The sequence below is a fragment of the Urtica dioica genome, chromosome 10, assembly GCF_054948205.1.
Source record: "Urtica dioica subsp. dioica isolate 48M chromosome 10, U.dioica_male_clone48M_v1_H2, whole genome shotgun sequence".
NCBI lineage: Eukaryota > Viridiplantae > Streptophyta > Magnoliopsida > Rosales > Urticaceae > Urtica > Urtica dioica.
Genome location: NC_142765.1, coordinates 23,048,044 through 23,065,582, shown reverse-complemented (window position 1 = coordinate 23,065,582; position 17,539 = coordinate 23,048,044). Strand labels below are relative to the sequence as shown.

General features: G+C 37.6%; 3 protein-coding genes across 3 annotated transcripts; all 3 read left to right on the top strand.

Annotated features, from left to right (window-relative positions):
- On the top strand, positions 1–5,065 carry LOC149384161 (transducin family protein / WD-40 repeat family protein). Its single transcript, XM_089629398.1, has 12 exons — positions 1–435; positions 916–2,030; positions 2,112–2,288; positions 2,401–2,514; positions 2,768–2,872; positions 3,089–3,223; positions 3,344–3,399; positions 3,498–3,597; positions 3,750–3,866; positions 3,947–4,073; positions 4,163–4,293; positions 4,380–5,065. The coding sequence occupies exons 1-12, from the start codon at positions 156–158 to the stop codon at positions 4,818–4,820; spliced, it is 2,898 nt and encodes a 965-aa protein (XP_089485524.1). The 5' UTR covers positions 1–155; the 3' UTR covers positions 4,821–5,065.
- A 1,904-nt stretch (positions 5,066–6,969) lies between these two features.
- On the top strand, positions 6,970–8,732 carry LOC149384160 (uncharacterized). Its single transcript, XM_089629222.1, has one exon. It carries the CDS (start codon positions 7,075–7,077, stop codon positions 8,404–8,406), a length of 1,332 nt encoding a protein of 443 aa, XP_089485348.1. The 5' UTR covers positions 6,970–7,074; the 3' UTR covers positions 8,407–8,732.
- A 4,631-nt stretch (positions 8,733–13,363) lies between these two features.
- On the top strand, positions 13,364–14,001 carry BZIP70 (basic leucine-zipper 70). The gene has a single exon (XM_089627995.1). The coding sequence runs from the start codon at positions 13,372–13,374 to the stop codon at positions 13,999–14,001; it is 630 nt and encodes a 209-aa protein (XP_089484121.1). The 5' UTR covers positions 13,364–13,371.
- The last annotated feature ends 3,538 nt before the right edge of the window (positions 14,002–17,539 follow it).

Here is a 17,539-nt window from a genome sequence, read left to right as displayed (position 1 = left end):
ATATATATGCACACAAAATCTTCACCCGCCAAACGAAATCCCGATTCCCGCCAAAATAAGAAAGCCCTCAGATCCAAAAAGTGGACACAATTCATTTCTTACGAACGCAAAGGCAAAATCCATAACACTTTCACAGAGAGAGAGAGAGAGAGACGATGAAGATCCGGTCGGTGAAGCTCAGGGAGGCCCACAAGGCGGCGAGCGGAGGACGAGCGTCGTTCTGTTCGGTGGCGTGGGACAAGAACGCCGACCATCTGGTGACGGCATCGGCGTCGGACCCAAGCATCTCCATCCACGACCCAATCGTTCCCTCCGCCGCTCCGAAGATCCTCCGCCACCACCGCGACGGCGTCACTGCCCTCGCCCTCTCCCCCAACTCCACCTGCCTTGCCTCCGCCTCCGTCGACCACTCCGTCAAGCTCTACAAGTTTCCCGGTAATATATATATATATATATATATATATATATATATATATATATATATCATTTTGTGGTAGTCACTGAAGCTGAGAGCTTTTCGCTTCAATTTTCTTCTTCTTTTACAGATTAGGTATAGGATTGCTCTTTTTCTTATTTGGAAAATATATCGCTTAATTTCATGTATTAAATCAATGAAGTTTTGATCAGGTTTAGCTTCACCAGAATTTTATTTTCTGATCTTCATTGTCTAGTTCATGCTCCACAATTTTCGTTGTGATTTATGATTTACTTATTAGGTCATTGCAGGATTAGTAAAATTCATTAATCCTTCATGAGTTGGAAATTTCAGTGATTTATAAAATTCAATGTTACATTTTCCTTTGAATAAGTTTTCCAATCATATCGCTTTATACAACTCTGATTTTCGTCACTACTGATATTATGCTAATTTAAACTCTTTTAATTTATTTTTTGGGTGATTTAATCGTGAATTAGGAGGAGAGTTTGAGACGAACATTACTAGATTTACGCTCCCGATACGTGCCCTTGCGTTCAACAGGTCGGGAACAATGCTAGCAGCGGCCGGTGATGACGAAGGGATTAAGCTCATCAACACAATCGATGGCTCGATAGCAAGGGTTCTCAAAGCCCACAAAGGACCCGTGACTGGCTTGGCTTTCGACCCCAATGGAGAATACTTGGCTTCCATTGATTCACTGGGGACTCTGATTTACTGGGAGCTTAATTCCGGATGCACACTCCACTCACTCAAAGCCGTTGCTCCCGATCTCGGGTTAGACCCTTCTGTGATGAACGTGCTTTGTTGGAGTCCCGACGGAGAAACCCTAGCGGTCCCGGGGTCGAGAAACGAAGTCGTGATGTACGATCGAGACACGGCCGAGAAACTGTACTCGTTGAGGGGTGATCATACCGAGCCGATTTGCTATTTGGCTTGGTCTCCCAACGGTAAATACATGGCGACCTCTGGTTTAGATAAGCAAGTTCTGATATGGGACGTCGTTAAGAAGCTTGATATCGACAGGCAAAAGTTTGACGAGAGGATTTCTTGCTTGGCGTGGAAACCGAATGGAAATTCTCTGGCTGTGATTGATGTTACGGGACGATATGGTATATGGGACTCCGTGGTCCCATCGTCTATGAAATCGCCCACTGAAGATATTCCGAACCCGAACTCAAAGAATGGTCTCCTCTTCTTCGACGAGGATGAGGAACAAGACGAGCCAGCTGTGTCTGGTAGTTTGAGTGAATTTGGTGATGATAGCCTAGATGGTTTTGAAGCCTCTAGCAGGAAAAGGCTAAGGAAGAACTCTACGCTCGAAAATGATTTGGATGATGATGATGATGAAACTGACGAGTTGAAACTGCTTCCGAGAGTCGAGTCTCGTAAAAGACCACATCATTTGCCCAAGTCAGGCAAAGAAGAAGGAACTGAGGGGCATAGAGGTAGAGTTGCAACTAGTAAGCCGAAAATGCAAGAGGCCTTTCAGCCGGGTGCGACACCTGTACAACCGGGGAAAAGACGTTTCTTATGTTACAACATGCTGGGAAGTATAACCTCTATGGATCACGATGGGTATTCCCATATAGAGGTAAACTAAAAATTTCACTCTAAAATCCTCATATATGTTTGTCTTCTGAGAACGATTTTAGTGACATTTCTTGTGATGCAGATAGATTTCCATGATACGAGCAGAGGTACACGAGTTCCTTCCATGAACGATCATTTCGGTTTTACGATGGCTTCATTGAATGAGAAAGGAAGCGTGTTTGCGAATCCGTGCAAGGGTGATAAACACATGAGCACTCTCATGTATCGCCCGTTTGGTAGCTGGGCTAACAACAGCGAGGTTAGATATTTACTTCTTCACAAGTATTTTGCAGAGTCAGTCTATTACAATGAAACTGGATATGCTTGTTTTGTTTACAAATGGCTAAGTCTGATCGTACAATAACACACAGTGGTCTATGCGATTCGAAGGGGAAGAAGTTAAGGCTGTGGCGCTTGGTACTCCTTGGGTGGCTGCTATAACCAGTCTCAATTTCCTTCGCATATTCACTGAGGGTGGTTTGCAGGTAAATCCATGTAGTAACTTTCTGGTCGTTTCAGCTAAATGTTAATAAATTACGAACGGAAATTACAGTACACAAAAATGAAATAAAAAAAAACTAGTTTTCAAGAGACTATTATAACTGTTCGAAGATAATTGTGTGGTACCAATTATGAGAAGCACAAACGTGTAAAGTTTGCTAATATTATTCATTTACACATATAGTCTCTGCACAATATTACTTGTCAATGTTTTTAATGAAGCTGGTGTTGTTGCAGAAACATATTCTCTGCCTCGATGGACCAGTGGTGACTGCATCGGGATTCAGCAATGAGCTTGCAGTTGTGACTCATGCTTCTGATTCTCTTCCCTCAAATGATCAGGTTTTTGTTTTCAAGTTTCTGTATCGCTTTCTCAAAAACCCGATGAGAAAGGAAAATCAATTTCATTCTATGCTGACTTGGACCACATACAGTAAAAGCTCCAAAACCAATGGGAAACTCTAGGATATTTTCATTTTTCTCTTACAGTCTTCCACTGTAATATAAGTCCTCAAGACTGAGATTCAAGGGTTTTTTTTTTCTTTCTCTAACTTGCAGATGCTTGAGTTCAAAGTATTTGACATATCAAATGGGACAATCCCGCTCAAAGGGCGTCTTCCAATATCTCCAGGTTCACACCTGGCATGGTTCGGGTTTAGTGACGAAGGACAACTCTGCTCCTACGATTCAAAGGTATTTAATTAACTTTTTCCACATCATTAATGTTGATCCTGATACTTTTTTTTTTTAATAAATAAATTGACCCTGATGCTTTACCTGACATCTAAACTGGTTTAAAACTTAAATTTGCAGGGCGTTTTTAGAGTATTTTCGGGACAATTTGGAGGAAGCTGGTTGCCACTTTTCAGGTTTGCAGTACTTTTTCACGATGTCTGTTTTTCTTATCCGAGACTGCTGTTTTATATTTATCAATCGGTACCTGATATGATTGATATTTTTTGTGCAGTCCTAGCAAAGAAAAGAAGACTGAAAACAATTGGGTGGTTGGTTTGACTGCGGGCAAATTGTTTAGTATAGTTTGCGAGAGTCCCGAGTTATTCCCGCAGGTAATCTCTTTGACCCGCAAGGGTAAATTAGTATACATTTAATTATATCTCAGTATATTACGTGTGGATCATTAGAGTTACGAGAAGAGTTAGTACCTAATTGTGAGCAGAGTCTGTCAATAAATATAGCCCGACTCTCTGTCCCTTTTCAGGTTATGCCCAAACCGGTTCTTACGCTACTAGTTCTATCATTCCCACTCGCATCATCTGATCTCGGAGCTGATGCCCTTGAAAACGAGTTCATGCTAAATAATGTGCAAATCTCTCAGGTTTGCCAATACATTCAACTCTTATTTCAGTCAATTCTTTGCCTAGGCCATATTCTAATCAAAGACGGCCTGGCTAACAGTTACACAAGAAAATTGAGGAACTGTCTGATTCTGGTTTGGACACCACTTTACTCGAGGACGAAGCTTTCACCGTGGAAACAGCTCAAGATAAGTGCATTCTGAGGCTTATTGCGTCTTGTTGTAATGGTAAGCAAAAAGATCTCACTCTCTAGACAAGCCTTTTTTTTCGTGGGGAAAAAAAGGTCTGATGATCTCATGATTTTTCACTATTCCAGGAGATAAGCTTGAGCGGGCCACCGAGTTGGTTCATCTCTTGTCACTTGAGAAGTCGGTCAGGGGCGCAATAAAGCTCGTAACTGTTTTGAAGCTTCCGAATCTGGCCGAACGATTCAATACCATATTGGAGGTTTGTTTAGTTTTTTGTGTGCATTAACCAAACGAGAGAACACTTGGTAGATCAAAACATAACACAAGACCTTGTAATAATAATAGGAGAGGCTTTTGGCTGAAAGTAAAGGGAACGCAACGAGTTCAACGCTCGTCGGAGGATTCAGAGACGACCCCGTTTTTCCCAAGACTTCGGTTTCTGCTAAAAGAAGTGCCACTTTTGAAACGGACGTTGCGATGACATCACCGAAACTGTCTGCTCCTTTATTCGCAAAGAAAGCGAAATCACATGTAGCTAAAGCGGAAACAGAAAAGGCAGAAACAAGCCGAGCCGAGAAAGTAGACGGTGACACCAAAGTGAACAAGAAAGATGAGGCGAAAAACACAGTCAAGGAAGCTGAATCGAATCGGATACAACAATCCGAACGCCCGTTTAATCCATTTTCGAAATCTCTGATCAGTCCAGAGAAAAAGGCTGTGGAAGGAGATCAAGTACAACCCCTCAACAGACCAACTAATCCATTCTTGAAGTCTTCAGTCAAGTGAATAAATCATTTGATGCTTTTTATTACTGTCCAGACCTTGAAATATATTGTGCTAGCTCAACTATTTTACAAGTATGGTCTTTGTAATTAATGTACTAGATCCTTATTTCTTTGTGCTTCGACAGAGCTTGTACATGTTGCGTCTCAGTTCCCCAGGGTTTTTTACCGGCTTATCATCCATATTTTTCTCTCACAGTTTAGATTTCACTGACGTATAATAACATTTACTCTACAGTTTATTTATTCCTTTCTTTCGGCTTCTTCTTAAATTGTAATAGTAGTTTGAAAAAATAAAATTGCCTACCTTAAGTATTTTTCCACGGAAATATAACTTGCCGACGATTGGAAAGACAAAATTTTACTTATATGTACATATACCGATATACATTCACTCACGGCATGTAAAAATTGCTTTTTATAAATGTAAACACATACCTCAAAACATAGGGAGTTTTGGTCAAGGTGGTGCTTATGAAAAATGTAAACACATACCTCAAAACACACATTTAAATTCAATATATCCTAATTATGGAAACAAGTTTACGATATGATTACCAACCAACGGTGACAATTATTTTGAACTTAATTGAAAGATGGAGTTTTAGTTGTAGGAATGGAGTTTCAAACCAAAGGACAAAGTTGAAAGATTCAGGCCGGAAGACCAAGTTCATAAGCTGGCCCACTAGATTAGAGAATCAAGTGAAGCCTCAAGGCCCAAACACAAAATCAATCAAGCCCTTAGGCCCACAAGCTAGCCTAGAAAAAAGAGGAGAAGGCATGAAGCTAACCTTTGAAGAAGTCCCTTGAGGCTCGATTTCTCGCGACTTAGTATCATCCTAAAGTTGAGTGTTGACGTCAAGTAGAGTGTTGGCCACAATACGAGGACTGAACTTGTTATAGCTAGCCTCAAGACGAAGGGTCGGTCCCTTGAGGCCGATTCTTCACGCTTTTATAATGTCCAAGCTCAAGATAAGGGTTGGTCCCTCACGCCTCGCAAAAACCGACATCGAAACTAGGGCCAATTCTTTGCATCTCACAAGAGCTAGCCTCATGGAGAGGTTCTCATCCCTCGCGATGAGGACTAGCTTCGGGAGAGTTGACCTCAAGACAAGGACTAGTCCCTCACTGAGGATTTACCTCGTAATAGTTGGCCTTAAGACGAGGGCTCTCACACCTCGCGCCTCAAGTCACCTTAGACTAAGGATAGTCTCGGCCACGGGGGGAGGCTCCACCCCGACGATGGTACAGTTTTACAAACCAAGGCTGGTCTCGACCACACGACAAGCTCATGTCTTACGAGAACCTTCACCATTTCTCTTTGACTTTCCACAAACTTGCTAGCTGCATATATACTCTACTCAATCATGAGGTAAGTTTCTTTAATTTTGAGAAAGCTATGTCAAAATAGTTTATCAACCGAAAATTATATCCCTTTCAAATCTAGAGAAGAGTTTAGATTCTTATCTGACACTTAACAAAGATTAGTGTTGAGTATTAGAAAATGTGTTGGAGAAAATCCCTCCTCTACCGTTTAATTCATTCTCTTATCTTTATCGCGCGACAAAAAAATAAAATCACTTTCGATGAGACAAAATCATCAGGTGTGAAAGTTTCTCCACCTTTCAGTTTCACGCGTAATAGTAAAATTCGTCCTTAAATCGAACCACATGAGAAATAAATATTGATCGAAAACACATTAACATGTCTCACATTCGAATATGGACACGTAAAAGCTAGCTTATATTAAATATAATGAGTATACAAAAGTAAAATAAGAGGTTAGTGTTCCACTTGAGCTTTTCCATTCCAAGCTATTTCCATTGAGCTAGTATTTATTTTGTGGGATGTGAGTTATGAATAAATCTATAAAAAAAAAACCCAATGATACTTTTTTTTATTTGTTGCGAAAATCCGACAATTTTATGAAAAATTTGATGCTTTGTGAAAACCATTTGACGTTGCTTTAGAAAAAAATCGACAGTATATTTGTGTAAAAAATGGAAAGATGGTGTATAATTTTCAAACATTTGAACGAGCGTGTTTAAGAGATAAATATGAGGCAAACAAAGCACACTACAAAACTGAACCAAAAGATAAAGGGCATTTATGTCATTTTCCAAAGAAGCACCCTTTTTTCCTTAACCGTATCGAAGTACTTTGCCATTAGCGCCTGAGCAAAAAAGAAAAAAGAAAAAAGAAAAAAAAAAGAGAGAAAATCAAACTCGAAAGAAGAAAAGCTCCAATAATCTTCACCAATGGCGGACGTGACTTACCTCTGTCTCTCGGAGCCAATCGACGATCCCTCTCTCCCTTACTGGTCTCACCACCTCGACTTCGACCTCTATTCCTCAGATCCCGAATTCCCTTTCTCCGACCTCTCTCTCCATGCCCAGATCACCCTCGGAGACGGAGACGATGACCTGGAAATCGACATCGAAGACAACCTTTTCTCGCGTTTGGGATCGTCGTTTGACATAGACGAGGACGACGTCGTTCCGGGGATCGGCACCACCGCCGACGGCATGGAGGACCGCGAGAATCAGGTCAATTTCGTGATCGATCTCTTCCACCAGCGCGTCGAGGAGTCTAATCTCACCGAAGATTTGGTCGCCGAGGCGCTCGGAGACTCGAGCTTCGGCGTCATCGATGGGAATCCCGACGGTCTTGACTTAGGGTTAGGGTTAGGCTTAGAGCTAGATTTCGAGATCGACAGGCGTTTCTCCGAAGTCGACGACGACGACAACGACGACGACAACGATTTCTTCGTATCGAGGCGGGTTTCGAGGCACGATTCCGGCGAGGCCTCGACGCTGGGAAGCCGCGCAATGCTCGCCGACATTAACGCCTCCGATTCCGAGGACGAAGAAGAGCGCGGGATCGTCGGAATCGATTTGAATTCGGAGGATGCTTTTGGAATTGGAATGCACGACGATTACAACGACGACGACGACGATGAAGATACAACCACAATTCCTCTCCGCTGGGATTCGCTTCAGCTGGAAGATCACAGGGAAATCGCCGACGATTTCGAGTGGGAAGAGATCGACGTTCGTGTCGACGAACGCGATGTTCTCACCGGGAACGACAACACGCATCGCTTCCTCGCTCGCAACGAAGAAGAAGAAGAAGAAGAAGAAGAGGAAGAAGAATTTGGGCCTGGGAACCTAGAATGGGAGATCTTGTTGAACACGTACGCGTTCGACGCGAACCCGGAGAACGAGCACGATTACGAGTACCCGTTGGAGTACGACATGCTGTTCGGGCAGTTCACGGAGAGCGAGGAGCCGGGGTCGGCGGGGCGGCCGCCGGCGTCGGCGTCGGCGGTGGAGAATCTTCCGACGGTGGTGGTCTCCGGCGAGGACGTGAAGAGCAACGCGGCTCTGTGCGCGGTCTGCAAGGACGAGATGGGGATCGGAGAAGAGGCCAAGGAGCTTCCTTGCTCTCACCGATACCACCGAGATTGCATCGTTCCGTGGCTCGGGATTCGCAACACTTGTCCCGTTTGCCGCCACGAATTGCCCACCGACGACGCCGACTACGAGCGCAGGAAATCCAGGGCTCTCCGCGGCGGCGCCGCGGCTCGCTGATTCGGTAATAATCCATATATATATATATTTGGTCTTGTTTTTTTATGAGCATTAGGTTATTTAATATATGTAAAAGAAAAAAAAAACAAAGGTATAGTCACTGAACTGAGAAGATTTTGTGTAGACGGATTGTGGTTTTTTTTTTTTTGGGCAGGGGATATCTGTGGTAGTATTGATGAACTTTTTATGTTTTGCTTGATTTAACTTAGTTTTATTGTTTTACAATAATGTGTAAAAATAAAGACAAAATTTTGGGAGTTTCCCATTTGCGGTTACTCTGCTATTGTGTTTTCATTTGTTGGAGAATCAAAGGTGCTTTTGGGTTATTTGTACTCTAAAAATCTTAATTTGTGAGGAGAGATTTTTTGCCCTTTGTTTCATCTATTATGTGAAGAAAGGAATGCAATTCCTACTATGCAAGAGCTTTGAAAGTTGCTATTAAATTGTCCAAAATCACCCACCTCAGACTGGTCATTGGGCTTTAATATTGCCTTTGTTGTTCTCTCTTTCTTTTATATCATCCCATGTCAGCATATTATTACTAACTTTTTTTTTAACAGAAGAAACGGAACCAACCATGGAAAATTATGACCCTAAATATATGGCACTCGGCTCACGAGTACATTTTGAAAGCATTTTTTCGCTCCTGTGTTTCCTTGTACATTAACTATTGATACAAAATCGAGCAATTAATTTGTGTTTTTTTTTTTCATCATAGGGTTGAGAATCTAAAAGGGCATTATTCTCGTTTGAGTGAGAGAATTCTTTAAAATTGAAGCTTACTTGGGCTGTTTTCATACTATTTTTGATAATCTATTAGTTTTCTAGTGATAGGATTGTTCCTTGGTGTAATTGGCATTTTAATTTTTTAAGAAACTTCATGTTCCTATTTGATCCCCGAAGATGCTCTAGGCTCTGTTTAGAATCTCATAGGCTATGTTTAGAATGAAAAATAGGAGTGAAAATAAAAAGGAAAGAGGGTAAGTAAGAGGAGTAATAAATAATCAATGAGTGGAATTTATTTTCTTTGTAGTTCAATTTTCTTTTTCTTGTTTGAGAAAAAGCAAAAGTAAATAAGAGGACGAGTGTGGCGCAGATTTGAACGAAGTTATATAAGGATATTGCCCAAAATTCTACAACGTTAAATTGTCGATATCCAGGATATTCAAGCATTTTGTAGATGTATAGTATAACCATATTCAAGCAATTTCTTAATAGAATCTTGACGTTAAAACAAAAAACCATCTATAATCATATCAATGTTCAGAGAAAAGAATTAACAAAGATTTGGGGAAATTTGATGTAAGACTTGTAATAATAATAATTGCCGGAACTGTGACAAAGTGCAAAACAATTTAAATAAATCAATTTTTCTTTATATACAAAACTAATATAAAGTAAACCAAGAAGTAAAAGATATGAAATACACAAACACAATATGTAATAAACATCAACCGTGATAACAAAATTAAAAAAAAAATAATAAGAAAAATGTCATGGTGTGATGGTTTTATAGAAGCTTTATATCGCTTTTCCAATAGGTGTTGAATTTTATCAGCAAAAACTTCTCATAATACAACGATGGCGAACAAAACACTGAATCACAATGCCCAATTCCGACGAACTACAACCCATACCAGAATTATCGGAAGAAAATGACTCGAGAGGAGATGATTACTCTTGAAGTATTTTGCTTCGGTGTGTCATAATAAGAGCGCAAGGTCGCCTTATGGGGTTAATAACGGCATAAATATTTATTGTTTACGATTTGATACATTTAAATACCACTTTTTTTCGATGACAAAAATATCGAATTTTATATTTCAGGACTTCCATTAGCATAAATTACGTTAATGATACGTTCATGCTAAATTTTAAAAGAATGAATATATAGTGTATGGGCCAAAAAAAAAATTGGGTATTCACCCCGCAATTCATCTATACGTTTAAGATTCATATAATTGATCAACTATTAATGATTATTTCATTAAAAATTATTTACTTTGTGGAACTCTTCCTGTATTTGTCGGTATGTTAAAAGCATCATAAATATAAGAAAGAACCCTATGTGATTGAAATCAATGGTTCTAATGTACGACAGGTCAATAGTAATAGTATTAAAATTCAAAGAAAATATCAAAACTCATTAGAGCTAACAAGAATATCCGAATTGCATAATTTTAGGCTTTTGACAAAATAAAAAAAAATATCATTTTCTAAAATTTTGAGCTAAAAATAAGCCATTTCGTTTTAAGACGTGTTTTCGAACTTTAATTTGGATGATTGGTTGCAAGAAAATTTGATTATATGAAAAAATTAAAGTAATAAAATTTTGAGAAATGGGTTCAATATCAAATTGAGATTCTATAATATTCATTTATTATTATTGTTATTATTACTAGAGGAATTGCGACATAAATACCCAATATTTTGGGGTTTATACACTTATAATCTTTTAAAATTTAGCATCCACGTGTCATATAATAGAATTTTCGCTAACGGTAGTCATAATATGTAATATTTGGTCTTTTTGCTGTCGAAAAAAGAGAAGTGGTATTTAATTTTATCAATCGAAAATATTAGGTATTTATGCCGCAATTAGCCCCATAATCAATAAATCTAAATTTGTAATTATAAATAATTAAAAACATTATGGGTGTTCATGAGAACCGCCAAACTAAATAACCCAAACATCCAAACCGAATCACGCTTTTTTTTTTTTTAAGATTATGAGCTATTGTTAAAAAATATATCCATTTTTTTTTATTAAAATTACAATCAAATAAAACAATACTCATTATACTTTATTAATTACGAATACATGAAAACTTGGTTATTAAAAGTATGAATAATTTTATTTTAATATGTAAATTTTCTTAAAGCAAAATTTTGATCATATTTTGTACTTCAAATATTTTCTATATATTGTTCTTCTATGTCTCCTATTTTTATATTTTAGTTTTCCATCCACATTTTTTTTCTTCTTCAAATTATCTATATGTTTCTGCATATTTTATTGTAATATATACTAGCAAAGGGCGGCTTCTTACAGCGAAAGTAAAACACAGAAGTCCTACTCAAATACTCTTAGAGGTGCAATCCAAATTACTTACTTTTAATCACAACTTTTGAAGTTTGAAACAAAATCCACTTCTAATGAAATTATACTTCTCCAAACAAATTCAGTCACATACTTGTGTTGTGACTGATATCAATGCTGCGGCTACAAACTTTTGACTAAAAGTATTATTTATATTAGACTAAAAATGGCACATGCAATAGTAGAAGGTTGTAACTAACTGTCCAATAATTATATATAAAAGAAAATTCTATAATAACGAACGCGCGTAGTTTATTTTCTCGACTCTTCAACGGACATACTAGATTTCTAAAATTATATCATTTTCCGAAACAAAGAAATAAATAAGTTCCAAAGGCAGGTCTCGTATTCTAATTAAAGATATCTTAAAACCCTTAATTACTCTCAACACTCATAAAATTAATTTCATCACCCACCATCGTTGAAAGATAATACTGGTAGATCAAAATTACTAGAAATGGTATATATTTCTTAATCTTTAGATCTCACACGATATGGAATGAAACTATTTTGGTGATTTCACCTCTTTTACTGCCTCAGCCTACATTCATAATAAATATACGCCAAATTAATTATTCCAATTAGTCAAGAGGACTGATTCAAATGAAGTCAACAAAAAATAATTCCACAAATAAAAAATTTATGTAAAATGCACGTGACTTGGCAAAGTCTTTACTAGTATACTAAATTATAAAGCATTTGGTTAGGCTAGTTATATTCAAGATTTAGGGATCTTTCTCCAATTATTTATTTATTTATTTTTATTAAAAATTTGTGATTTGAATAATTAAAATTCATCCAATTTATATGAATCTTACGTTTTAATAAAAAAAAATTAAATTATTGCAAAATATGTCTACTAATTTTATTTTTTTACTTTTAATTTTGAATTAACGTTGAGATAGTATTTATAATATACATCGTTATGCATAATATTTCATTTAAAGTGTCATCCTCATAAAATAAAATAAATAGAAATTGTAGGAACCCAAATATATAAAACATGAATATCATTTGAAAAAAAATAGAATTAGTATATGTTAGGATTTTTATTTTGTAATATATATATATATATATATATATATATGTATGTATATCGTTTTATAGGATATCTGTCGGTTGCTCCGTCGATAACCGGTATCTCTGTAATTTTTTATTATTGGTACGCCAATAACAATATTTGATATATCTATAAAAAAAATCTCCGTTGATATCTCTATCGGTAACCGATATCTTAGTAAACTACCAATATGATTGGTAATGATATTTGAATGACCAATACAAATATAACAAATATAACTATGTGTATTTTCATCGTAGATCATATATATATATATATATATATATATATATTTATCACGGTCATTATTATAGTCAGCAGCGACATTTTGCAAATCTAATACAATATATATTTCCTCTCCCACACACTATAACCTTACCAAAATGCTTTATAAGAGTACCAAATTAGCCGTGGGTGGTTCTCATCAAATACTAAACTCACAACTTGCGTTCCAAATTACGAACTAGCTTTAAGTAAGTAATGGTATATATAATTACAATTTCAAAAAGCTTAAATTTAAAGTGTTCACGTCTTCGTCAAAATCAATTCCGCTTTTAGTCACTTACACGCACAAAACACACTCATTTATGATCCGGCAAAACTTACGTGGAAACAATAATAAACACATCATAACCCTAAAAGTAATCACCTAAAACCCTATTTCTCATTAAAACACCTTGATTATTCTACTTTTCCCCTAGTATATACCCTCTTTCATTTCTTGCTTCTTCGATAATCAAACCTTCTCTCTTTCTCTCTCTCTCTCTCTCTCTCTCTCTCTCTCTCTCTCTATACTGGCCAGACCATGGAAACAAAAACAGATTTCAAATGCTCTCTCGCCCCAAAACAAGCACCCCATAATTTCTCATACGAAGCCATAACCCTAGGGCACAACAATATACCTCACCAAAACACCAATCATACTATTTCCGAGGCGATATACCCGTTCTCCATCGCGGCCTCCGCGGCCGTGAGGCTCTTCGAAATCCCCAACAGCAACAACAACGAGGAAACGAGCACCGACGATGCAGATCGAAACAACGCGAGTCGGCTCGGAGGTTCGGCGTCTAGGGCAAGCAACGAGCGTCGGATGAAGAGGATGATATCGAACCGCGAGTCGGCTCGGAGATCGAGGATGAGGAGGAAGATGCAGATCGAGGAGCTTCAGTATCTCGTCGTTCAGCTCCAGAACACGAATCGCCAGCTGTCCGAGAAGCTCATTCAGCTCCTGGACTGCAATCAGCAGATCCTCCACGACAACTCTCAGCTCAAAGAGAAGGTCTCTTCTCTTCAGATCCTTCTCTCTGAGTTTCTCGTCCCTCTGAGGAATGTGAGTGAAGATCAGTATTCAAGTGGGGCCGGGGATAGAGCTCTTCGAGCCCAGGCCTCTTCTACGCCGGTCACTACTATTACCTCCATGCACTTGCTTCACTAGCAATATTATTGCTATTACTATTATTATTATTATTATGATTATGATACTAGTTTGTGTTTAAAAATATATATATATATATATATATATATATATATATATATATATATATATATATATGTACACAAGTGATTGGTTATAGCGAAGGGTTTTTTGTAACCAATTATATACCGCTTTATTGTATGACCCTGATCTCAGCGTGCGATTATTGAGCTATTCGTCAGATTGTATACAGAAGTGCTTAATTAATTATTAGCATGATCAGAAAAGAAGGTATAATTAATTAGGTTGTACAGTATGGTTGGGTGATGGCAAAATAATAAATTAAACAAAGAAAGAGGCTTGTTTTTTCTTTTCTTTTCTTCTTCTTCTTCTTCTTATTTACTAATGCACAGATTGAATATGATGAAGTTGGTTTTACTTAATTAAGCTTTCTTAATTGGTTAAAAAATTAAATTGTATATTTTGCCGTATATAGCGATATATATTCTAGATGTTTAATTATTCATTAATTTAGAAACGAGAGAGTTCATATATTTATGGATACTATAGCCCCGTTTTCAAGCTCATTGGTTTATGTTATCAAAGAGTCGTGCTCTTACAGTCTAATATATGGATTTTTTTTTTCGTTTTTTATTTACATTGTCTCTTTAAGACTATATATGCCTTTGGATATCAATCTTCTTTATGCTGGATCTAATATTGATTGACCATGTTTCTTGTTAATGTCAGTTATTGGATCACACTTATAATCACATATTAATATCATACGTGATTCGATCTAAGACCGGACTTATGATTGAAAGTGGAACGAAATGGTGGTGGAGTCTTTAAACTCGATCGTTCCCATAGTTTCTCCATCGTACCAAAAAGAGAGAGTGTGGCTATGAAAAGGAGGATCCGATACGCCATGGCCTGTAAAGATCCAAGGAGAGACAAGAAAAATAATGAGGGATATGAGGTAGTCGATATTGTTTCTTTGTCAGGCTCAAGAAGGCCGTAACTACGAAAGGGATGAACCCGATATGCTATGACCTCTAAGGAGCCTTAGAAAGACGATAAAATAGTTAAGAGAGCGCAAAAGACAAAAAACGGTTAGATAGTGAAAAATTATATTTTGGTCCGAGTGGTTATTTTTATTGAGTTTTGACTTAGCGAGAAATCACTTACCTCAAAGTGATTTTGAGGGAGCATATTTAGAGGAGGCGAAGAGGACTTTGGGCGTGCTTGAATGGAAACGATCGACCCACCTAGACAAAGAGGAGATTATGGTGACATGGCCCCGGAAAAAAAGGAAAACTTGCAAGATATGAGCTTGCGAGATTCCCCTTGGCAAAGAAAACTTGGTTCACGAGATGGTCGTTCGCGAGGTGTAATGAGGCAATGCGAGGCCTTTACTTGGCGGGTGAGGCGAGGCGAGGAGACTTCTTAACGAAGTAAAGGGATTTGTTGCGAGCGAAGGGCAAGAGGATTTTCTTTTGTTCGGTGGCAAGTAAGGGCGAGCAACGGCGAAGGTGTTTGGAGAGCGATGGTGATCCTCTCCTTCTCTTCAGCGAGCATCAATACTTTTTGTGATTGGTAACGAGCGTCAATTACTCTGCGAGCGTTTGTACTTTTGCATATGATGAAGGTTTTTTTTCACCCTTCCATAAGCGTTCATGCTTTGTGAGGGTCAGCATCGAGCATTGGTTGTGTCCCAAGGGCGAGAAGTAAAATGGGATCCGTTCATTGGTTGTGTCGAACTGCTTTTGCTTGAATTAAAATGTCAAACCCTAAAACTTTGACTAATAGGGTGGCCATGCATGCTAAGACTAAAAGACTAAGATGGTCGTGAACAATGGTGAGGGCATAGTTGACACCGTAATTTCTTCATTAGTTCCAAACTTTTTTTTTATTTTTTTTATTTTTTTTATTTTTATTAACTACTCAAGATTGATTCATGAGTTAATTTGATGATTTAAGGTCATAAACAATGAGTTGTAAGGAGGAAATTAGTATTCATCCGAGGTGGTCTAGTAACATCCTTAATGTTTAGATCAAATGACACCCTTGCAGTTTCTCAAAATTGTTTGAATTTTTTATTTTAAGCCAATGAGAGAAAAAGAGAGCTAAAGGATGTCTTTCTCTCTTTGCAATTTCCCCGTCCATTTTCTCTTCCCTTAAGCCGAGTTCAGTTATGTGCTTTGGTAGCACAAAAGTTAATTTCTAATTACTTTTGTTCACTTAAAGCCCACACTTAATTCCTTTTATGTTAGGCATGAAGAACAGAACAAAGAAATCCACAAATCATAACATCATCATCCGGGTTAGTTGTTCTAACTATGATTCAATTTTCTTGTTTGTAATTTTGACTTCCCTCTTATGGTTTTCAACGACTTGTTTTTTAATGTATATGCAAGTTTTTGAAATCCTGTTATGCTAGTCGTGTGTGTGTGTGTGTGTGTATATATATATATATTTATATATAAATATTACTAAATTCATGTAAAGTGTTCCAACAAACGAGCGCATTTTGACGCAGCCACACTAGTTCGCGGAAAAGACCAAATATGATAAAAGTTTAAGTATTGCAAAACACCATTTAGGAATCGAAGCTAATGTCCAAGTTCGTTGAACATAAAATTAGACAGAATCATGAAAATATTCAGTTTAGAGTAGCCGGGTGGACGAGTCTTGCCTCTGTACTGTAAGACAGCTAACAAGGAAAGTTTTCTAGTCCTCTGAATCAGTAAACATGTTTGGGGGAAATTTTGAAATACCAATTTTTTGGGTTAATCTAATAACAGTAGTGATGTCTCGTGCTTCTTTGGCGATTTCACAGTTAGAGACCAGCTTGAATATGTTCTCATCAACAACAGAGAATATGACATTCATAGCTTTCGAGTTCTCCATGACTTCTCTCTAATGTTCTTTAGACCAGGGACGAAGCCATAAATTTAAGTTAGAAGGAGCTAATATGCAGAAAAAAGTTGAGGGGGCTGATTTGTAAATTTTTTGGGTAAAAAAAAAAAAAAAAAAAAAATCAAAAACGGGCAAAAAATGAATTGAGAGACCCGCTCATGTTCATTTTAAACAAATCATTAGTAGACAAGCCGGATCACACTGTGAATTGAGAGACCCGCTCTGATACCGGTTGAAATGACTAAACGTGTTTTAAGATGGTTGTTCAACTAGTGGGTGGAACAACTTGTTAGACAGCTGATTGTTTTTAGCTCGATCAAATTACTCAACAATCAAACAAAAAACAATAAAGGACAGAGAGATTTGTTAACCCTCTCGGTTAAAAGCACCTACTCGAGATGACTGATCATAATTTTCAAGTTTTTTTAGGGGATTTTCAAGTTGTTTTATTAATAGTCTTTAGGATTTCAGTATTGATCTCTTGTTTCTTGCAAAAAATAGGGCTAAATTTGTGTGAGATTTTGAAATGGCTTGTGGTATGATTATTTCTTTTTTTTTTTTTAATTTTTTTTTCCTACTGGTTCTTTTTCTTTGGGATTGATTTTTTTTTTTTGCTTCTTTGGAATATGGATTCAATGAA